This window comes from Gambusia affinis, linkage group LG04, assembly GCF_019740435.1.
Source record: "Gambusia affinis linkage group LG04, SWU_Gaff_1.0, whole genome shotgun sequence".
Taxonomy (NCBI): domain Eukaryota; kingdom Metazoa; phylum Chordata; class Actinopteri; order Cyprinodontiformes; family Poeciliidae; genus Gambusia; species Gambusia affinis.
The window spans coordinates 5,635,649-5,660,629 of NC_057871.1; the positions used below are offsets into that span (position 1 = coordinate 5,635,649).

The 24,981-nt window shown below is 37.2% G+C and overlaps 1 protein-coding gene across 11 annotated transcripts in view; it reads left to right on the forward strand.

The window, feature by feature from the left end:
- The window catches only part of LOC122829151 (teneurin-3-like), a 314,256-nt gene that overhangs the window by 223,648 nt on the left and 65,627 nt on the right, over positions 1–24,981 (forward strand). For 8 of the 11 annotated variants that reach the window (XM_044113478.1, XM_044113472.1, XM_044113474.1 and 5 more), the window contains 7 exons: positions 3,222–3,407; positions 6,203–6,229; positions 10,811–10,819; positions 13,743–13,889; positions 18,199–18,329; positions 18,436–18,524; positions 22,567–22,686. In XM_044113478.1, coding sequence (XP_043969413.1) covers positions 3,222–3,407; positions 6,203–6,229; positions 10,811–10,819; positions 13,743–13,889; positions 18,199–18,329; positions 18,436–18,524; positions 22,567–22,686 — 709 coding nt within the window. The remainder of the gene's footprint in view (positions 1–3,221; positions 3,408–6,202; positions 6,230–10,810; positions 10,820–13,742; positions 13,890–18,198; positions 18,330–18,435; positions 18,525–22,566; positions 22,687–24,981) is intronic. The other 3 variants (XM_044113469.1, XM_044113471.1, XM_044113476.1) reach the window with 1 other exon arrangement.

The following is a 24,981-nucleotide window of genomic DNA, read 5'->3' on the forward strand; positions in this document are numbered from 1 at the left end:
CATTGTGTTCTGATCATTCGTGAACAATGTCTGCAGTGTGTCAGGGCTATCCTGTTGAACAAACAAATGCTCTGAGTCATAATTGTTTCCAGAAAGTATTTTGTCAGTGTTAATTCCGTGTACAATTTTTTTTTTATTCTGAAACATGTTTTGTATAGATTTAAACATGATGAATATCAAATTCTATTATGACTATGAAGCATTTTGTGGGATAAAAAAATTAAAAATTTACTTTGTAAATTTTCATCAAGACACATTTTCATTGTCTTTATTTTAGGCTACATTTACAAAAGATAGCTGCCTAGAAACTGCCAGTATTTTTGCACGTTGATTGGAGAAAAATTCCATATTTGGATACCACCGCCAACAAAGCTGTAGTTATCATGCCCAGGCACTAGATGGCGGTGGGATCTTAGTACATCATCGAACACGCTAGTGATCACTTTTGACCATTAGCTTTTAAAGCTAATGGTCAAATTTGGAAGCTTTATGGGAGCGTTCTCCCATAAACGAACGCTCATGTAACACATATATCCCTTATGAGGAGTTGTGTTAAACTCAACAGGCTACAAAGCACAAGAGAATGCTACTCGCCACTGTTTTTGCTGTTAACATCTGTGCGTTCTGCACTTTAGCAAAATACTTCACACCTCTGTGGAGGACAAAGGTTTTACTCAGAGGCCTAGTCTCAAAAAGTGCTGGTGTGAGAAACTTCAGATACTGATGTCATGTAAGCAAGCGGTGGGATCACAACAAAAATGTTACTGTTTAATTGAAGAGCGGCTCCGAATAAACGGGACCTTATTGATTAAAGTGTAGTGTTCTGCACAGTGTCAAGTAATCACTAGCTAAGTTAATCAGGAAGTAGATTGGGCTGCTATGATTTGGGGCGTCAAGCATTTGGCATGCAGAGGTCATTAAATATTCATCCGGGTAGACTGAGCCTCTGCATAGCATTGGACGGGATTGAGTTATTATTGGATCTTTGTCACCTCCGGTTTTCTGACATCTCCAAAAATACTGGCTGGAGATTAAATTCTGTATTCTACAGGATCGGGTGTGTAGGAAGAAAGCAATGTTGCGGTGTTATGTACCTTAGCAGAGAAACATAAGACAGTTATGCAATAGCTTACAGCTTGCGGCATTCATCTGAGTAATGTGTGTGACTTTTGTGTGGGAGTTTTCATCTTTATCATGCTGAGCTTTGTGTTTTGAACTTGCAGAGGTCAAACTGTTGCACATGTTGTCTTTGCTTTCTATGATATCTATGTGATACTGTTTTTTGCAATTCCCTGTTGTATTTATTGGGTTTGTAGTAAAATTTAAACAGAACATATCAGCCTCAATATTCTCTACACTCCAAAAAACTGAAAATAACTATTGGACAGGCCAGTTTTTGGGACTTATTATCAATGCAAAATTGCTAAAGATGTTAGAATGTAACTATATTTGTAGAGGATGTATGTTTGATTTAATTTCACTTAAGGGTAAATACTCCATCCATCTATCAATTGGCTATTCCTGCTTATCCATGGAGAGCTGTGGGGGCTGGTGCCTGTCTCCAGTGGTCATTGGTTGAGAGGTACACTCTGCACAGGTCGCCATTCCATTACAGGGCAACACAGAGGCCACACACACATACACACACTCATACCCAAAGGCAATTTAAAGAGACCAATTAACCTAAAGAGTCATGTTTTTGGACTGTGGGAGGAAGCTGGTGAACTTGGAAAGAACCCACGCATGCAAAGGACATCCAAACTCTATGGGGGCCAGGATAAGGCAACAGCACCACTAATAATGGCATCGTGCAGCCCTGGCTAATGCTTTCCAAAATATTTATTAAAGTCAGTCTGTGTGGTTTACATAGAAGAGGATTAGAGCCATTGGGAAAAAACGAATTCTGACTTTAATCTCAGAATTAAATTTTTTTCTAAGATAAAGAAATGTTAAAATTGTTTATGCAGCAGCAGACAAATGTAATCTTAAAACTCAAATCTGCTAAATTTAACACAGGGTTTCAGTGTGCAGAAAGCCTGTGTCAAAGAACATGCTAACATAATGGACATGCACCAAAAATGTTTGGTTATTTATTTGGATTTAGATATAGATTGACACAGAATTAGAATTCTGATATTAAAATAAGATTCCCAAGAATAATGTCATAATTTTGAGACCTGTCATAATTCTTGTTGTTTTTCAGTGACCATAATCCTCTTTCGTAGTTTAAAGCTTTCTTTAAAAGAAAAATGTAATTCTTTTTCTGTAATTCTGGCCACAGAAGCTCTTGTTTTTGGCAACACAGGCAACCCTGCCACATCTCTCTGGTCCATCAATAAGTCCTGACCCTTTTACTGGTTCACCAGTTTCTCTGCCCCTGTGGACACACCATGACTCATCCACCAAGACAGTTCGACCCTTGTTAAAGTTCCTCACATCTTAATGCTTCCCCATTTTCATCAGGTTCCACCACATCAACTTCACAGACAGAGCGTCCACAGGCCTCTCTTTAAGGTCAAAATGTTACGTCTTCTTGTTGTATGAGGTTGAGCTGAGAAGAATGTTGCATGTTAAGCACTGACACATTCAGATGAAGGATATAATGCATCTTCTTCTAGTTGTAACCTCCTTTATGGCTTAAGGTTTGTTTGAGTTTTGCAAAAACAGAATTATGCCACCGTCAGCCGTTATACATAATCACCACGCTATTCAGAGCGCAAAAGGTTTCAAGCTAACAGCTTGAGGTATTTCTTCGTACAAGAATGAACTCCAAACAGCAGCGGCTGTGCTGCTTAATTAGCCTTTCTGAGCTAATAACAAAAGGTGCATCACTACAGTCAGCAACTAAGTAGCTCAGGTGTCACTGCTTTGCCAGTATGCTTTATCAGTAGACCCCAGCTACATGTTCTTTATGCCAGGTAAATTAAATGTGACTGGTGTCAGCTGCTGCAGATATTCCTGTTAATGCTAATGTCAAGACCAGAGCTTGGCAAGAACAACTGTACTTTAAAAATCAATGCAATACAATGAAAAGCTAGCAATTACATTGTAGCGGGTTGTTTTGCTCTTGCAAAGTGAATATGAAATTATTTTGAGGATTGCTGTATGAGGGCTTAGAACAATGTTCTACTTTATGTTGCCAAGCAAGTGGATTGTTGTTTCACAGACCAAATGAAATAATGTGTCCTAATTTGCCTCTTACCCCTGTGTTACTCTTACAGAGGTGTGTGAAGTAGACTGTGGCAACCATGGAATGTGCTACGGTGGTATGTGTCGCTGCGAGGAGGGCTGGACGGGAACCGTCTGTGATCAGAAAGCCTGCCATCCGCTGTGCAGCAAGAATGGAGTGTGTAAAGATGGGAAGTGTGAGTGTGACCAAGGATGGACAGGAGAGCACTGCAACATTGGTAAGTGGATGACGTACAAACAGATTTTACTAAAAAACGTCCATGAAATCTCCATAATCCAAACAAACCTGGCCTTGTTTCAGAAATTCTTTGCCTCCTAACAGTGTTTGTGCGACACTTGGCAGCAACAATTTCCATAACGCATTCTTTGGTCAGCAGTGGGTTTTTTCTAGGAACTCCCTCATTTTCTCTCGGTTTTTCTCTTTTTGCCAAATCAGAAAGTCTGACCTTAACTGAGGCAGTGGAGGTCTGCAGTTGTCCTGGGTCTTTTGTGACCTTCTGAATGAGGTGCCATCCATTCCTGTAGACATTTATATTGGTTGGCCACTCTGGAAGAGTTCCCCAGTGTTGAATGTTTTCTCCATCTGTGAATACTGGCCCTTACTGTGGTTCACTGGAGTCCCAAAGCCTTAGGTTATGTAGCTTTTTCCGGAGTTATATATGTGTGTTTCGTCCTTGTCTGCTCTTGAATATCTTTAGTTTGGGGCGGAAAGTGTCTCTTTTTGGAGAACTTTTTTATGTTTAAAAATGTGGTCAGTCCCAGTTCGTTCATGATCTAACAAGGGGACAGTCCAAAGTTTAAATCTGAATTTTTGGGCAAAAACAGAAGAGTTTTGAAAGTGGCCGTATACTTTTTCACAGCACTACAAATTCTTGAAACTAAGTAGTTGTCTGTTTTAATCAGTCAATCCAGTGTATGGTTTTATAACACATTTCAGCAACAAGGCAATTTAAAGTTTTTTAAAACATGACAAAAACATTATAAACACATCATATAGTCACCAATAACAGGCTTTACATTTTGTCAAGTGCAATCATTAAAATCATCAATTCACATCAAATACGTTGCTCAATTTTTCTTTTATTGTATTTCTAAAGCAACTCTAATCGTGTGGGTATTTAGTCATGATTTAAAGGAACTCAGGGTTTCAGCTGTTTTTCAGTTTTCTGGATGTCAGTTCCAGATTTAATAAAGCCAACATGATGTGGTTTATACCCCTTATTGGTCTCTGTCGTTGTGGTCGTTCAGCAGTGGAACTTCAGATTCTCAGGGTCTCAAAAGTCTTTACTTAATGTTTTTTGTAGACGGCTTCACCTCAGTTGGTCCACCTGAACTGAACCGTTAAAAAAACAGTTAACTTCTTCAATCCAGGTTTCTATCAGCCTGATCCACCTTCACATTAAAGTCTGTGATTTTTTTTGATTTTTTTTTTTTTCAGACCTGCCCACACGTTTTACACTTTGATCTGTTGGAGCTTGCTCCCCATCTGTTTCCTCCTCAGAGTTTCATTTTCAGCTCTCTCTTTACCCTCTTCAATAACTCTCTGCTCCCAAGCATAAATCCTCTCTTATGCTCTTTCAGGTCACTGGTGCGCCAGGAGTTTTTTATTTCTTATTTACATCGTCCATCACAGACATATATGTCTTATGAAATCTATGTTATTGCCATATTCCTTTTTCATATTCCACTTGATTTGCTGAAAATTTTTTTACCCGCATGGAAAAGGAGCAACATGCGTGATGCCCATCTGTCGAGGCAAATTTACACCTCAGACTGTGCAGCCAAGTAACCAAACAGCATATCTGTATCTGTGCTGGTTACCTGTATTTACAGAAGACATACATATTCAAATGTGGCTGTGGATGAAAAATTTTACATACCAGGGAAAGCACATCCTGGATGATTTAATTTGTCACCTTGTCTATATTAAATGTCTTTATTCTACAGAGAATTAGCCAAACAAGTGTCTAAGTAATACTGTGCAATTATTAGAAATTGAATATCATAACAGAAATGCAAAACCAAGGATCATTTAAATCATTCATGTATATTTGTGCTAAAGGAAACATTTCATTTATATGAAATGAAGAAGCAGTTTATTTGAAATGAAAAAAGCAAACAAGATAATGATGTAACATCCCAGTGAAAGTGATTTGTGTTCATTCAGATCATATATCACAATTTAATGCAGCATAAATAACCTCAGAAAACATCACTGACTTTCGCAATCAATAGGTGTGTCTGAAAGCTTCTACATCCCTTAGAGCTTTTTCTGTCTAGACCCGAATCTACCTGTAAGAAATATATCTGTCACTTTTCTTCTTCTTGTGTTTGTGTTGCAATATTATTGTTATATTCTGATGCAAGTACAACTGCTATCCACTGACTGAGTGCAAGCTTTTCACTCTGGATGAACTAACTGTGTTTTCTGTGAATATGGTGCTGAGATGGAGCAGATTTTATGTCGAAGTGATGGGATGAGTTACTGAAGGTTACATGGTAACAGTTTGATCACAGGAGCTGAATGTGTCATGTAAAAGGATGTGAGCATTCATTTTCAGCTTCATAAGAGCTAAAGGAAAAGCTATCACTGTTATTCTAATGTCTCATTAAGTCGTTGACGGCTCCTTTGTGTTGTTGGTTATAAGATTCATCCAGCTTAACTAATGTCCTCTGAGACTCTGACCGACTTCTGCTCAGAATCTGTTGGAAAATGTGATGTCACTCTAAAATTGTTCACTATTCCTGGTTAGCTTAAAATAACCCAGCTGTCATATTGCTCTGTTTTATTTCCTTTTTCCTAAAGCTTCTCCTGAAACTTTGTGAAACAAGGAAATACATTTTTATATTTGTGTAAATGGGAGGCTAATTTTTGAGGGGGTTCTTCTTTGTTTATCCTTTTTTTGACTCTCTGAAAATTAAACTAATATTTTTTCCTGCTGCATGTTTGCTTAACTAAATTCTGTTTGTGTCTATCTTCCTTTCTTTCCCAATTGTGTCTTTCTTCACAAAGCTCACAATCCGGACATTAGAGTAAAAGGTACTGTACTCTTTTCTCGTCTTTACTTCATCGCAAGCTATTTTTATTCTTCCATTCTTTGCTTTTCTTTGTATGTACCCTGGAGCTGCCGCTTTTTAATACTTACTTCTTTAAAGTTTAGCTTTTTGATAACAGAATATGTTGGGATTTTCCTTTCATCATTTTGATATTTTCTCTATTTATCATATTTTTGTATTATGAGCCTAAATTTACTTCACAAAAGCATTCCTATGTAGTTCATTTAGCTTCTTGTTTTATGTTTTGTTCCTCTGTTTAATTTCTGCACTTTTGCTCCAGCAAAATACTTCACTTCACTTCTGTGGAGGACAAAACTCAGAGACCTAGTCTCAAAAAGTGCTGGTGTGGGAAACGTCAGATACTGATGTCATGTAAGCAAGCAGTGTCCATTTAAAAACTCAGCTTAAGCCTCTTCAGTTAAACCATGCAACAGAAGAGTTTGTTTTTTGATTAGAGTAAAATTTCCAAACATAATTTTGTTCTCAATAATGACTTGCGTTAGGTTTCAGCGACATTGAAAACAGAAGCAAATCCGTATGATATTGTATCATGTTAACATCGGTGCGCTTCTTTAAACCAAATGTCCATATTATCAAGTAGAGAAGATACAGTACAATAGTGAATCAGACACCCAGTTGAAGAAAAACTGTGAACCCAGCATTCAACAAGACTTAACCGAAAAAAATATGTTAATTTATTACACAAATTCCTCTAAAGTTCCTCTGGATTTATTTCTTTTCAGTTGCAACTCTTCTTGTCCTGGTTAAAATCTTACAGTGGAATCCATTAACCAGCTGGACCCTGGGTCCGTCGGGTTCTAGAGGTTAAGACATTAAAACAAATATATCAATGATAAGTAGCCTAGTGAAAGACTGGGGCACTACCATGGTGAGTTTAACAGTCTGGACCTCATCTCAGTTTCTCATTTACCCACACACACACACACACACCGTAAAGGAGTGTTGTCTGTCTTGATGCCAGGTACTTTGCTGTGCTGCAGAGTGTGGGATTGAGTTCCTGTTCTTCTTACTGAGCCACACAGCAGAGCGCAAATACATTCAGAAATGAATAGTCGTAATTAGCAAAGTCATTACAAGAGCTTGATCAGCAGGGTCATGCATAATCTGCTGAACTATAGCAATTTAAGGAAGAGAAATTATCAAAATAGTTCTTTGTTTCACTGATCATTGAAGGAATAAATTCCCATTAGATTTTCTGAAATACTATATATTGTAATTTATAAATTAGCATACTAAATGACTGTTTAACCTACTTTTAGTTAGCAATAAATTACAACTATGGTTGTCTGTCAAGATTTTCTTTTTCTCAATCGTTTCATTTATTTAGATTAAGCATTTCCCAAAGTCAAGTCTGAGAGGTGCATATTTTACACACCACACTTAGACAGTAGAGAAGCTTTGAAACAGATATTTAAATTTTACTACCTGGGGAAATCATGGCTTTCCGATCCACGGAGCGTTTACTTAAGCATTTCATGTGTTTTCTTTCTTTTCCACAGTGTGGTATAAAATAGAAAGAATAAATCACAGAGAAACTGTCAAATTCATTGATTCATTTTGTGATTATATCTTCAGCTGAATTTATATTTACAAGAAAAATACACAATTAGTGTCAGAATTTTCTTTTCATACCTGTATCCATACCGTTATCAGCTGCTGAGCAGCTCCATCTGGAGCAGACTGTCGAGATAAAGACGGGGAACACTGGACCTTTGGGTTTTAGTGGTAACATGGTTTAAAATCCCTCTATAGCTTACTACAAAATCACGTATTGACAACATGAATTAACAAGCATGAATAGTAATTAGTTATGTAAGTAACACCAGATAAATATTGTTTTTGCTATTTTAGGGAAATCAAATCCCTGTGACGGCCATGTTTTTGTCTAAATCTAACTCTTGTCTCTCTGTGTATTTTCTACATCGTAAATATTCCAACATTGTTACAGATTCTTTAAACATGCTGCAAGTATTTCCAAAACCTTTATGCTTCATGGCAGACCGAAATTGAAAGTTCAGAAATACTAAGATAAAGCAGCTGTCTTCCTCTGGTAGCCACAGGTTCTGCGACGCTTCACCGTGAGAACAGTCAGCTGTGAATAACCAACTAAAGGTTGTCAACAAAGCAGCTCAAGCCTTGAATCCTTTTATCATCAGTCGCTTTTTTTTTTTTTTGTTGTTGTTGTTGCTTTTTTTTCTTTTTCATTTCTATCATTATCACGTAACACAACATGGGCACACTCTTTATTAATCTCTTTAGGGTCCTGCTTATTTGCTCAACAAAACTGCTTGACATTCAGCAACAGCCTCAGACTGCGCCATATATTGTGAATATGTTTGTCATTGCATTAGCAGTGTGTGCAACATTCATATCAAAGACTATTTGGAGTGCAATAATTGCTGGATGATATATTCCAAGTGTTTTAAACTTGGATTTTACATACTGATACAATGTTTAGCCAGTTGGACCGAGACTCATGGCAGCAGAGGCTCACATGGGATGGAAATGACATGAAATGCTAAAGGTTACAGTGAGATGGAAGCACAGATGAGACGGAGATATCACAGTCTCAATATTTACCAATATTATCTCAAGATTATTTAATATTGTGCAGCCCTAGAACAGCTGATTTTTATCTAAAGACAAACTTCCAAATGTCTGCAGCAAAGTTGATAGTAACTACATCAGATAACATTCCACACAAGAGATGGAAATCTTTTTTTATCCAGCTTGAGTTACCTCTCTCTTGCCAACTAAAGGTGTGTCCAAATTCAGGGACTGCGTCCTTTGAAGACCGCGTTTGGAGTCTGATTACATCACAGCGAGATGACAAAGGCTGTTGAAATTTGAAGGGTTCCTCCCACTGCGGCCCACAAACATGTCCCTCCTTTCCCCGTGTTTAATGACGGGCATTCTTCACCGCCAAGATTCAGTGCAGGCCGAACTGGAGGGGTTTCTTATTGTCATGATGGCAGACAAAGCGGGAGACAAGTATAGTTTTATATATAAGTGCATTAAAATCTACATGTACAGAAAATTAAAGCTTGAAGAGGTAATATGCAAGATGATTTGGGCCATTGGGAAAAAAATGAAATCTTACTTTAGTCTCAGAATTATGTCAGAATTCTGAAACAAATTCAGAAATTTGATCAAATAAGTCAGATTTTTTTTCCCAGTGGTCTGAATCCTCTCCCACATCTCAGACTTTTGTCATTTACATGTAGATGTTCATGAATATAATTCTGATATAAAATAAATGTATTGAATAAATTAATTAATTCAGTTATTATAAAAGACTAAATAAGCACAACCAATTAGGAAAACTTCAAGCTCCTCTTTTATTAGTGTAGCACCGTTATTTGTGTAGCACCGTCGCCGTTGCTAGGCGACAGGACATACACAAATGTAATGGCGGGAATAAATCCGAAGACATTTTGATTTCACTGCTGCTGGTTTTCACGGCCAAAAAAAGATTATTTGGACACACCCTGTGTGAGTAAACTAGAATACAGTGAGGTTCATTTGTACCTTTTAAAAATTTTAAACTTCAACAATTTATTAAGCAGACCTTTCATTAAGTTTTCATTTCTGACTTAAAAAAGTTTTTTTACTGGTTTGATGTAATATTTTAATCTTAAAAGTTGTGTCTTCATTACCTAAAAGTGGAAAAGCATCATAATTAACAGAAATAAAGTCTGTGTGGAATTAATCTATATAAAGTGTCTCACCTGGTCAATTGAATTACAGACTCTAATTAACTTTTCAGTAACTCAAACTTGTGGCAAGCCTACACATTCATGTTCCATAAATGAGAATATACATCAGATTCAAATTGCATTTTGAAAATGACAACTTCCAAGCAGGTCTTAAACATACTTTTCATTAAACCCACATTTTTGTCTTTAAAAGTATTTTTCCCCCTTGATCTGATGAAATATTCTAATTTTAAATGTCATGTTTTTATTAGCTCCAAGTGGAAAATCATCATAATTAGCAGAAATAAAGGCTTTTCATATCCGTCTGTGTATAATCTATAGAATGTGATTAACTTAGACATAAGCCTCCTGAAATCAATGGGCTTTTCAATAATATTCTAACTTATTGAATGTGTTTGTAAACCTCCATATTATGCTTATGGTATGAAAGTTTTCAAGAAAAAAATATTTTTCACATGTTGAAAATTCTTTTTAAAAACATATGAAGTTGTTTACATGAGCTATACGGCATATTTAGAAAAAGGGTTTGGGGATTTAATGTGAAACTGAAACATTTTGTGTTTGAGCCGATAGAGTGGAGTAAGAAAACGTTTTATATCTGATCTCTGGATAAGGAAAGATTTGAATTAAGCTGTTTTCATACTATAGTTCTAAGCTGTTCCCTTTATTTGATCCTGGCTTGTCCATCCTTTCTACCTTTTTCCTTTGGCTCCCATTTTCATCTTTCCATTACAGAAAATATATTTGGCAGTGCTGCTTTTGTTTCGATTTTACGTTTTTTCCCTAATTTTCCTCCCTCTCTCCCTCTTGCCCTCTCCTATTCTCAGGATATAAAGGTAATTCAAGCTAAAGACTTAATAAAGGCCTCACTGTCCCAAAATACTTCACTTTCTGTTCAGTTTCGCTTCTGGTTCATTCTAATTCTTTTCAGTTTCCTGTTTATGGCTTGATTCTTTTCTTCACTCTCCATGTTTCAGTCTTTCCCTGGTTTGCAGTTTGTCTTTTTGTGTTAATATTCTCTCTCTGGACATGTTTTTCTAATAATTTCCTTGCTCCATCATGTCTGTTTTTGTCACTGATTCTCACACAAAACACAGCTGTCGATGATACTGCACACCTGTATACAGACTAAATACAAAAACAGTACTGCACATGTGTACGTCATAAACCAGAGCTGTGTGATTCCTGTTTTGTCTTGCTTCAACAAAGCTTGATTTCTGTGTGTTAAGTTAGCCAGCCTTTATCCCCTTGTCTTTTATCCTGACATTCTCGTCTTGTCCTTGTTCTCCTCTCTACATCTTTACTTTCCAGTCTCGTTCTTTCTGTCCAGCTGGGCTTTGCTTGAGTCTGGCACTGACTTTGTGTCTTTTTTTTCTCCTTCCTTTATTTGTCTATTTGCCAACCTCACTGTCTATTTTACAATAAAGGAATGCCAAATACAGGCATCAACTTATGTCACTGGAGGCATGCAGTCCAAACCACCCTGTCCTCCCAATAATTTGTGCCCAGACTACTTGTCTACCTGTTGTGTTTTCACATGGACCAGAGCGAATGAATCCACAATGCTAAAAGATCTTGTTGTTGTTTTCTTCAGATTTATGCTTTGTATTCAAGATTTTATTTTATTTTTTTAATTTATTTTATTTTTTTACCTCCAAGTGAAGACATGAAACTTTCATTAGACAATGTGGGTTACAGCATAGTTTTTAGTTCATGTGAAACTACAACAAAAGCGCATTTCACCAAGAGCTGACTGTTTTGTCTGTTTGTCAGTCTGTTTTTTTATGTGAAGGTTAGTGTGCCAGTCTCCATTATTTGTCTCTGACTCTATCTCTCAGCCTGTCAGTCCATTTAAAAGATTTATCACACTGGCTGACAGTCACCAAAAGACTTTAAACACCCAAGGTTTGAACCAGTATGACTTTTAAAGTTAGGTCTTTTTGTACCGAAGCTGCTGACAGCCTTATGTGTTAAAATTTACAACTTCTTGCAGCAAAGACTTTTTAAAAATTCTTTAATGTTGGAAAAAAGCACCTGAAAAAGCATTTATGACCAAGTCCAGTCAGCACAGCTTTGGACACAAGTCCACCGACATTCATTCCAGCTCGCTCACTGATTTATAGAACGAGTCCAGTTCCTTTTACACCCAGCTGAGCTTTTCCACATTTTCTAACATGACAGACTTTCAGCATATTAGAGTTAGATTTCATGTGGTAGAACATACTATGAGTGGCTAACTGGTGTTTTTAATTTGTAATCAACTCTCTTAACTCTAATACCCTTTAAAGATCCAATTATATGGAATCCAAGTTGGTTTAAATTTCATTTATATCAAACATGACAAAGTAATCTTCCAGCAATCCAGTCATACAGCAAATAATGTTCAGTTCATAGAAGAATCTTCACAAATGTGGCCTCAGTAGCTGCTTTTCCATTTGTCAGTATCCCGCTAATGTTGAAAATAAAACACAATTCCACAATTGCCATGATTTTGATAAATAAATAACACAAATAAAATCACATATGAATAAGTTTGTTCATGCAGTAAGTCATTAAAACGCACACCAGGCCGTCATCCTCCAACTACTTTCTCTTGTCTTCTTCTTCATGGTTTGCACCAGTGGCAACATCAGGTTGTTGGTCATGTGACTGGTGTGATTGCAGTTTTGCAAAATAAAACAATTCTGAAAAAAAAAACACACTAATTCTAGCGACAAAACTTTTTATCAAAAAAACTGACATTTTTTCAAAATTGCTGTGTTTCCATTAAGCAAATTTATTTTCAAAATGTCTGCTTGTGCAATTTTATGGCCAATCGAGACACAGCTAGTTTAACTCATTTGCAGTGTGCCACAAGCCATGTAGAAGACACATTAAGAACATAGAAGAAGGCGCTCAAGTGAGATGAGACCTAATTAAAATTTTTTGCCTACATGCAAAATGCTATGTGAGGTAAAACACTAACATTGCACAACACCTTAACCACCGGGAATCAAGGTGGTGGCATCAAAGTTCAGTGAAGAAAAGCCGTTGCAGGCTGCAAAGCCTTTGCTTCAAGTTGATTAATTACATCGAAAGATGGTTCTATAAATACTGACTTCAGGGTGCTGAATACAAATGCACCTCACACAAAATTAGTTCATAAAATGTAAAAATTTCACATCATAGTGAAAATTTTACTGTATTACTTTGTATTAGTAACTTTATGTTTTAATAAAATGTGTCAAAGTTTTTGGTTATGAAGTGGTCAAATGTGGAAAGGCCCAAGGGGTGTGAACACTTCTTCAAGTCAAGAGACTTTTGTTGACACTTTAAAATTTGATCCATCTTAGAACAATCAGATGCTCTTTGACCTCTTTGTGCAGTGAGATGTTTGATTCTTTTTTTTTTTTATTCCCACCAACAATGAGTTGCAGTTCAACATTTAGCAGTGTTTTATAATGGAATAAAAAGAAGCCCCAGTCAAACTGCTCCTTGTTTCCAGTAGAGATTTACTGACCTGTGTTGGTCATCATGCTGTTTCAGAGCCGTAAATAACTTTTAATACGCTGATTAATGTTTATCATGGTTTTTATAATTTTATTTGTGGATAAAAGAAGCAGCAGCGGCTTTCAGCACTTCAGTGCAAAACTGTCATCCTTGAAAAATATCAATAAATTGAGTCTTGTTTCCACAAGAATTGTTCCACTGTCCATTTGTGAGCCTGTTTTCTACACTGAAGTTGTATTTCTTAACTCCGTGTCTGTCCCCTGTGCCCAGAGGGCTGCCCAGGTCTCTGCAACAACAATGGACGATGCACTCTGGAAGCCAGCGGATGGCACTGCATTTGCCAGCCGGGATGGAGAGGGGCAGGGTGTCACGTTGCCATGGAAACCCTTTGCACCGATGGCAAGGACAACGAAGGAGGTATACCTGGTGCATGGGCACTGTGTAATTAGTGGAAGCAGATGGTTAAATACATCACTGGTGTGTAAAGCATGGATAAAGATTAAATAAAATGTTAATGATCTGCGATAAAGAACTTAATGGGCCTGCAGCTCCAGCTTTGACATAGTCTGAGTCGGCATAATGGAGGAGTGTGAATGCTGTGGGAAAGAAAATATAAATTCTTGCTATTTCTGCTCCATTGAATTTATTAACCTATTTGGGTGAAACTACCAGAAATAACTTATAAAGTTATGGGTGTTTCTGTTTGTGCTCTAAGTTTGCTAGCTACTGTTGAGTTGTTAAATAACTTTTTTTTGTTGTTCATCTAGGATCTTAGCTGAAAATAAAAACCATAAACTTTCTAAGCACAAATGAGCATTTTGGGATTACTAACATGGTGTTGCAAACCAAAAATGTTAAGTGTTTTCTTCTTCTCAGGCCTTCATCAAGAATGACTCAAACATTTCCACATTGGCATTTGGCAAAGGGCGGCTGTAGCTTAAAAAAACAGTAGTTTGCGCCACAGATGATTGAGAAATTTTAGCAACACAGGCATGGCATACATGACAATCCACTCTCTTGTCAACACCATTTAAAGTTCTAACACCCACAGAGTTCAAACACTGTCAAGTTGAGTGTGTAGAATATTTTTTGATATAGATGATCTGAGTTGGAAGATGTATTTCCTGGGAGACCTGAACCAGATTTCCTCACATCAAGCTGTTCTTTACAAAGAAATGTCTAACTGTGCCTCCTGTCAAGCTCACAAGGGGTTTATTTATAGTATAAGGATCATTACAGACGTGCACATATTTACACTTACTTTCTCTTTTGTTCCCACTGGGTTTAAGAATCACAATCCAGCTTGTTAACCCAGGAAATCAAACTTGCACAGGACCTGAAATCTAGTATTAAATAGGAATGTAACAATAGATCCAGGTCACAAAATTATTTATTTTATTTAACCTTTATTTCACCTGGAGAATCCCATTGAGATTAAAAATCTCTTTTGCATTTTGGAAAAGACTGGAAGCAGCACAAACATGCATGACACTTAGTTCAATATCAACCAAAATGGCTAAACATAAAAAAAATATTCTGTTCTTACAGTAAAAGTTTCAGAACTTACAAAATGTGATAGAGTTTGTATGGAAACAATAATTTGTGAAAAATATTCCAATTCAAGTATGGCCACTCTGAACCATAAATTAGTGCTTCATGAAATTTTATCAATGTACATCAATACCGCAGCCACATATCCAATGAAATTATTCACACTTAAAGTTAATCAGGACAAACAGAAGGCATTATTTATTTCCTTCCTAATGATTGAACTGTAAGTCAGATAAAAACACAAAGAGATTTCTGTCTATTTCTCATGACTGCATTTTACTTATTGATTAAACCTGAAATAGAAACATGTCAGCTTAAGACAGTAAAAAATACTAACAGAGAGAGAAACAAACACTGACTTTGCTGCTCTGAATTAAAGGGAACATTTCTAAAATTATAAAAGAACTTTCTGAATCTTTTTGTTTTTCACTAATTAAACTTGAATGGACGTTCAGAGTTCATTAGGCTCCCAGAAACCCTGAGGGAGGGGAGGTTCAGTTCAATCTTCAGAATACTTTTATAGCCACAGGACAACACAGATCCAGTTAGAAACCTGCTATCAGTCAGTGGCCACCAGTCCCGGAGCCCACCCTGTCCCTCAGCCTGGGGGACAAGGAACCCTGCATACAGTTGTTTTTGGCCTCTCAGACAGTAATCTGTCTTACAGGTGTCAGACTGGGTTTTCTGGGTCACACTGAGACAGGTTGTTAGTGTGACCAACCCGAAAGGGCAACTTGTTGCTGACCAAACAGAGTCTCAACAGCAAAATAGGGAATTAGATGATGTCTTTCTACTTCCACATGATCAATTAGCTCTACAAGGACCTGTCAGGTGTGTGCAATGGTTTAACCTTGACTTTCTTTAAGCAAAATGATACATTTCCCCCATCAGAAGAAAACCTATCAATTCAACTGCATCACATCAGACCTGACATTGTATTAACACTGAAATATTTCTACAATCGTTGAATAAAATAGGTTCACTTAATCAAATAAGATTATTTTCACCTGAAGAAAGTGACACATTTGTCATTAGTACTTAAGCTAACAATGTTCTTTTCTTTTATTTATTTTTTTAGCTTTTTCGCACAATACAGTGAACTCTAATGAATTTTGAGGGGTACATTTTTGCAGTCAAGTAATTGATTTTATAAATTAATTCCTGGGTCTGAAAAATGTCCTCCCAGTAGAAATATGCAGTTTATTTTTGATCAATCTAAATAAATTAATTGTTGAAGTCAAGATACTGTAGATATTCCAAACTCAGTAGGAAACTGCAAAATAATCAATTAATTTAATGTTGATTATTAAATTAATAGTTGCTGACGGTAGTGTGGCTCGTAACTAACAGTTAGCCAGTTGCATCGTTGTTGCAATACTACATATGACTCGTAGCATTTCTGTTACTCTGCTTCAGAGTGATACTATCTTGCTTAAAATAGACAGAGCTCTTCTAATAAATACCTGGCTTCCTGCTTAGAACTATGTATGGAGTTGATCTGTTTGCAAGCACTGAATGTTAACTGTTACACCAAAAAGCTGCAACTTTTCAGCTGCTACATGAAAAGAGAACATGTGTTGTGAATGCTGATGTGACAGTAGAGTTGAAATGCTGTCAGCTACCAGACTTCAAAAAGCCTTGTAGAGTGCTTAAATTACAGGCTATAGAGAAGGAAAGAGATCTGAATCAGCAACAGTACTACTAGAAGCTTCAATAAAAATCTGCTTTTAGGTTTTTCTTGAGGGAGAGCTAACGCATTGAAAATAAAATAAAAAAAAAATGGCAGGGAGAGTCAAAGAAAAAGGCTGATTTAGAAATAATGCTCTGGGCTTAAGTGTGATATCCAGCTCTGAGTTTGATGAGCTGGATATTTAAATTAAACTAATTAAAATATGGGGAACAAAGAGGAGCTAGAGAGAGAGAAAGAAAAGTGTCAGAGCTTCTATGTGTTTGTGTGCCTCAATGTAATCTCAGTCCCTGATGCCTGTTCACCAGATGTACAGCTGTTTTTTCTTTTTTTTTGAAGAAACTGAGACAAATAGCCACTGAGATTTTATTACTCTGCATATCTCACCCTATCCTTCCTCTCCTCCATCTGTCTTCACTCTTACTGCTCTTTCACTGCCTGCCCTTCATATATTCTTCTAATCTCCTGTCCCTTCGTTCCATTTGTGCTGCTTGTTATTGGGGCGTGGAATGGCATTGCTCAGAGGCCAGTACAGAGCATTTATTTGGTCTTCTGTCAATTGGCTCTAATGCATTGCATTGGAGCAAAAATTACCACTTAGCTCTGAACAGATGTCTTGGTTCATTTTCTTCCATCAGTTTTAATTCGACCCAAAAAGAATGCACACTCACTGGACACTTTACCAGGTCCTTATTCAGTTGCGTATTATAACAAATCAGCCAAGGATGTGATTGTAGCCCAGTGGATATAAGCCAATAGATGGGCTTGCTGTTTGGGTTTTCAGTAAGTGGAATAAAGGAAATTTAAGTGACACTATATTGGTAGTGTTGGTACTAGATAGGTTTGAGTATTTCAGAAGATGCTAATCTAGTTGAATTTCCATGCAAAGCGAAGAGAGGAGTATTTGTGCAACCAGATATGCTGGTGAGTCTAAGCTGCAACATTCAGATGGTGTGATCAGAACTGTGCATGAACAGCACAAAGTTTGTATCCAATCTGTCTTGTATCTAGTGGAATACTCTAGATCCTTGAGCACTGTTTAAAACAACAACTTCAGTGAGTATTGTTGCTAACAATGTCAATACTTTTATAAACTGTGTATCCGTCTGTTGATAGCTGCAACCAGCAGGATAATACACCATTCCACAAAGCTCAAATCATCTCAAGTTTGCTTCCTGACCATCACAATGAATCTTCTGCATTCAAATGACCTAAATGACATCTAAATACAATATATCACCATATTTTAAAGTATGGTGGAACTGGATATGTACAGCAAATAAATCTTCTGGAATTACATGATACCAGGGGTGGGCATTTATCATTTATCGCGAGAAATTTCATGTCATAATAGCTATCGCTATCACGATAAATTCTAATTAAGGATGTTTAAAAACTCCAAAACTGCCTGTATTGTTGGGCTTTAAGATTAGCACCACTCATTTCATGTCAGTTTTGTTAATGAAAGACCTTGTCGGTGGGTTTCAGACGGCTTGGCTGATTGTATGGATCCAGACTGCTGTCTTCAGCCCTCTTGTCAAAACCAGTTATACTGCAAAGGGTCTCCAGACCCTGCTGAAGTGCTCAGCCAGTCTCCCTCCTCAATGGCACCCCAGCAGGTAGGGAACAGCATGCAGTTATTTGGAAAACGTTGATTTGTCTTCCAACAGTGACAATCACTGACAATAATATTATCTATTTGTTTATAACTCTTGTCTTTCTTAGGCGGCCAGATCTTTCTATCAACGCATTCACTTCCTGGTTGGCCCTGAATCTACTCATGTCATCACTGGAGAGTCTCCATTCAATAAAAGGTAATTGTCTGTCTGTAATCCGTGAGCTTTGTGTGTGTTTTTGTTGTTAGTTAAGTTTTGTCAATACAAATTAGTAAAAATATCATTTGAAAGTCTGTTTGTCAAGCATGTTTGTGCAGGACTCACTTCCCAACCAGCTTGTTACAGTTTTCATGCCTCTCTTGTTAGTGAGAGCAAAATACTCTCACTACGTCTTACAATCCAAAGATCTTCATGTTTGGTGAACTGATTATTTTATTTGTCTGTTGATCTGGGCCCACAAATTTTTTTGTTCTTGTATCTTATCCATGGTAGTTGAAGCCAAATTGCTTTCCAAAGCCACCTAGGATGGGCTTTCAAATGAAGGAAGAAAAGACAGGGACTGCAAGAGGAACAGAAATGATCAAGGAGAAGACTATAAAATAAATAGGTTTAAACTGAATATTTTAGCTGGTCACATCTGAAGCAAACAAATAGCATTGATTAGAATGGTACCTGGTGATGGGTAAGACATACAGAGCTAACATTTTGTCCTTAAAACAAAAAAACAAACTGGTGGATTAAGGATTTGAGCGAATTTAACAAGGACCAAATTATGATGGCTGGACCGTTGCAGTGGTCAAGAGGTTAATGCTGGTTCTGGTAGCAAAGACAGATCAGAAAGCGACTCACATTTTGCTGTGTGTGGAACCACATAGAAAATGACTTGGCATGGTAGCTATGGTGACCCCTAGACCACAGAGCAATTAAAAGAGTTGGCCTGGTCTGATAAATCCTGTTTTATGGATGTGTGTGTGGGTGTGTGTGTGTGCGTGTGTGCGGGCGTGTGTGTGTGTGTGTGTCAATGACATGAACAAAATATGGCAGCCGAATGGGCTACAGTATACGCAGAAGGAAAGTCACTACAGGCCATGCAATCCTTTGGGAAATGTTCTGCTGTGAAACCTCGTCTCTTTTAAACATAGACGTTACTTTTACCTTCATTACTGTTACAGACCATGCTCACCTTTCATGGAAACAGTACTTCCTGATGACTGCAGGCAATTTCTGCACAATAATGCACTGTGTCACAAAACAAAACCGAGTTTGTTGTTGACCTGGCCTTCCCAGATCAACATCCCCAGACCAGTTAAATCCAGCACTGGTGGGATTTGCAGGACAAACAAGTCTGATCTATGGGGCCACCTTCCAGGACTTAAAGGATCTACTGCCACCATCTTGGTGCCAGATAACACAGCAAATCTTCCAGAGTCTGGATGACTCCATATCTCAACAGGTCAGGGCTCTCTCTAAGGATGAATAAGCAATTCTTTTAATTTCCCTCATTGTCCTTGTTAATTTCTCATGACAATTAGCTTTTGTGGTGGACAGAGTCAGTTTAATGAAGAAACATGATGGCAACACTAAAGCCTAAGGTCTGCCAACTTTTTCTGTTCACATCTGCCACAAAGATGGCATTCATGTGATCGGAGGGAAGGAGAAAGTGGCTGTCTGTAAAACACATTGAGTCAAAGTCGCACTGCTTATGAGGAAGAAACATAATGGCATTCTTATGCAGCCAGCTTGTGTGAATGTTTCATAAAAGGAGAGGGCCATGAACTCTGTAATAAAGTTGTCCAATATTTCTATAATGAATGGGCTCACAACCTTATAATAAAAAGGATTTATTGTGCGTGTGTTTGCTTGCGTGTATGTGTGTGTACGTGTGTTCTTGTTTAGCGGTTCTGTTTAGGACCATTTCTGGCATATTTTCCAACCTTCTGGAGACCAATGGGCCTTATGGGGACCAAAACCCGGTTCTAATATGGTGAACAACCTTGTCTGGGAGTAGAGGTTGGATTTGGCGGTATGGTGTGAATTAGGCTTCGGTTAAGTCAGGCATGTCTGGGTTAGGCATACATGCAGTTACTAAAATGAATTAAAGTCAATACAAAGTCAATATACAAAGTTGTAATATTGGTAGAAATTCAAACTTGTGTGTGTAGAGTGTGGGAACCATTTCTGACATAATTACTACTGTCAGGAAGTGCTACCCTTCTCCATAAGCAACACCTGGTCCTTAATACGCAGAAGTTCATGGTTAAGACATGAACGGTAGTTAAGAACTGGTTGATGTTAAAACCACCTGTTTATAGATCGGATTAAACCATACATAGACAATGAATGCAGAGGCAACGTCCAAAATGGGGGAATCAATGAGACAACAAGAGGAAAAAAGAGGCTGTTCAAACCTGTTGCTAAAATTCATGCTGGCTGATCCAATCACAAGCAGACAGCTATAAGTACAGGTGTGAACGAATGCAGGGAGGAATGAGGATTCACTCAAGCCCTGTTCAGACCTACCATCACCAGGCATCTGGCTGTTTCAATTACAACTAGAAGGCTTCAAGTGTAGGAGAGTTCACACCTACCATTGAAATTCCTTCTGAATGATCAGGTTTACATCCAGACAAACATGCAGCCTGGTCACACAGCCAGCTGCCAGAAAAGCAACATGAAATAACCTCAGTAGTTCTGTTCAGATCTGTTTCCATGAAATCACAAGTATATCTAATTAACTGAACTGTATCAGTCGCTTGATTCATTTGAGATCATGTTTGTAGACTCATTTACGCAAAATCCAATAAGACAGATTATGTTACTGAACAGGCAGGATCAGAGAGAAATTAAGCAGAATAAAATGATTTGTGACTTCAAAGGGCTTAGTGGTCGTGCAAAGACACTGCAGATTTCTACCCTGTAAACATTTGCGTCAAGAAAGTTTTGATGTTGAATATAAAACAGAGTATAACATTGTAACTACCAACTACACTTCATACACCTGTGTAAAAAAATCTAAAGAAGATGATTCAGTCATGGTGAAGGCAAGGTAAACTATTATGGCACAATATAATTTTATATTCACCTTACAAAATGTATCCCAACACATGCAATATACAAATCTGGGGTGCCTCACATACAAAACAAAATCTGTTTCTGTTTTCAGCGTTAATCTCATGTAAGGAAATGCCAACATATGTAGCAAATATGAAAGTGTGACAGCAACCTAAACTTTTTCTACAATTATAGGTAAAGAGTCAAATCAAGTTTTAAAGCTTTAAAAAGTCACTTTTGATTAGAACTGTATTTCTTGTACACATTCACCTTTTACCTTTTGTTTCTACAAGGAGGATTTCATGTAAAAAATGTTCAGAATGAATGGTACATTACAGTATTTGTACCTTTAGTTGGCTTTATGTATTTAGAGATTCTGCAAAGCATGAGGGTGGGTTTTTCTTGTGTTATTGTTTAGGGTAAATATTTTAGATGAGATGATAGAGGTAAAACATCTACAGTTCTTCTTTGATTGAATACGCTGGACCATAAAATAGCGTACCAAACTGCACAGACATGTGCCAGACTGCTCAGGGGAAATGAGGCATTAGTTGGGTCTTTTTGGAAAAATTTAACATTTTCAGCACTACTATGAATAATTGAATAATTTCAAGGCCAAAACCTCTGAATCATGAATTATAAGTACAGACACAGTTCTGTGGCGAATGTCCCTCATATTTAGACATCCACAAAAAATTAGAATGGGTTCTGATGAGCCTTGTTTGTCAGATTAAATGCAGCTTTTCAAAAAACTAAAAAAAAAACAACAACCTCTGAGCAGGTATTAAACATTAAAAAAAAAAAAACAACCCTTAAACATACTTTAAACTCAACCCCATATTTTATTGGTTTGATGTGATATGCTTCTCTTAAATGTTGAATTTCAATAAGGTGTAAATTTAAATCCCTTATTAAGTGTTTGTGTGTATTTAGTCTATCTTGTGTTTTATTTTGAGAGTTGAGTTAATGAAATAAATGTACTTTTCAAAAATAATCAAATTCATTGAATGGGTCTGTTTATAATGTTCTGTCACTGAATTTTCTCAACCACAAGATTGACTCATGTTGGTTTTTTATATTTGATGTCTCTGTCTGCTTTACAAATAAAAATCAAACACCAGGTTTTGCCAGTTTTTGCTAGTGACTGTATCCTTTACTAAAAACCTCTGTCCTGTGGTTGTCTCTCCAGCTTGGTGTCGATAATCCGAGGCCAGGTGCTGACTTCTGATGGAACTCCTCTGATTGGAGTCAATGTGACATTTGTCCACTACCCTGACCATGGATACACTATAACGCGCAAGGATGGCATGTACGTATTTCTCTCTGAGACCATCGCTATGCGTGTAATATTCAGCTATCCAGTTTGAATTTATCTTCAAAATAATTCACTTAAGAGTACCAAAATTCTTTGAAGGTTCTTCTTAGCAACTTGAATAATGTACGATGTAATTTTCTAATCTGTTGGAGAGTGAAAAGTGACATATTAATTACAATTTTGTGTTTTTGCAAATTATAGTAATCAGTGCCTGATTTCTGCCCTTCACTGTAGCTTCTGCTTGTTTCAAATAGTGTTAAGAATTTGCTAGACTTGTAGCCTCCTTTTGTTCTAAAATACTGTGCATATTTGGAGCAATAATTGTGTCACTTCTTCTCATTCTAACATTTAGGTATGCAGGCATTATACTTTTCTATTGTATATGTATACATCATTTCTTTCCAGTGCAAGAGAGCAGAAATGGGGAATAAAGTCAGTGACTTTGATTCCTTCTGATTGATTGACAGACACGAGAACAAAGACTTCAGACTCGGCTTAAACTCTAAACAATCCAGACTAAACTCATACTGGCATCATGTTCCAGAGCTTGAGTTTTTTAAAACAATATTAAAGGTGAAGGTAAAGTGATCAGGGTTGATGCTTTGATTAATGATTAAAGCTGTTCTCTCTGATCGCTAAATTAGGCTAAAAGGTAATTATTTTAATTCTGCCTTGCAACAATTCTGTGTTTTAGGTTCACTAACCAGCATGCATCATATAATTGTTGAGCACTGACTCAATGAGACCCGACTTGGGCAAAAATGCTTGTAAATGTCTCAGGAGAACAAAGGATCAATAAATCAACTTTGGGAGCACAAGATTAGAGATTGTTTAAATGGAACTGATGGTTTATAATGAGCTTCTATAATTTTCTGTTTTGTCGCCATGAAATATAAAATTGTGGCAAATGCTGTCTTTGTATAGTGCCACTGATTAAACTGGATGTGACTACCAATGCAAAGTGTATGAACAGGAAAATGAATTGTTAGTTTCACATATATTCAGAATACATTTTACATGTTTCCTTTTAGGAAACATAGACTGCTAATTTATGCAGAAAATCCTACTAGTTTATCCTAAAACTGTCCTTTTCGTTGATGATTTATTCCAAAAGTGAGCAGCGACTGTTTATTGTCAGAGGAAAACTGCCTCTATGAAACATGTTCAGAGTGGAACATGAAAGGAGCCAGCGCTGGAGCTAGATGTGTCTTAACTGTGTGAGATAATGTCGTTTTGTCACTCCTTTGTAAACACCATTATGCAAATTTAGCCAAGAATTATTCTGACCAGCTGTTTTCTTATACTTATGATGAGACTGCTTAAATGCTGTTGAGTGCTAGTTAATAAACACACACCTGCCAACACTTCTCAAGCCTCTTATCTCCCATGATATTTCCCAAGCTGTGCAGAGACATAATTGTAATTTCCACAAACACCCTCTTTGAAAACATTTATTTTAGAAACACTGCTTAAAATTTCAACCCATCTGTCACTGTAACTGAGTTGCCCACAACTCGATTCAAGAGACATATTTACATCTGCTCACAATGCACGGTGTTGGCTGACCAATTGCATTCTAAATGATTCCCCTCGCTATGTTGCTGCTGTTGCTTGGATCACTTCAGCACAGTTGGCTGAGAGGATACAATCAAGTGTGACTCTTGAAAGCCTAGCAGAACAAAAACAATGTGTCGAGCCATATGTGCTTCTCATCAAATGTGTCAAACAGTTGACAGTCCGACTCTCGAATCTACACTTTGGCTGTGTTCGTTTGTTTTGTTTATAATGTCTGGAGCTAAAAACAGCTCAGAAGTTTCAGATCTTCTATCTGTCTTCATATGGCAAACCCTGGCAGGACAACAACACTACAAAACTACTTCCAGAATTTGTTTTCACTCAGGCAGCTAGTCGGAACGTCGTTGTTCATACACAGCTTTTTGTTGACTTCATTTTTGTTAAAAAAAAATTAAATGGGAAATTTTACAATGCATTTATAAACAGTTTTAGAACTTGGTAAAAAAAAAACTGCCATTTTCTTTGCACAATTTTACATAAGACCTTAGATTCTAGGGAGGGTTTCATGTTTCAGACCAACCATTTAATAGATCAACCAGCCTACCACTTTATCTAGCTAACTATAGATCAACACACTCATATATTAACCAATAGATCAAGCAACCTCCAAAAAAACCAAATTGGCAATTAGATATCAGTTAACCTACCAACCCACCTGTCAATTAATCAAGCATTTTACCAGAAAACCAAAAGTTCAGCCATCATACCATCCAA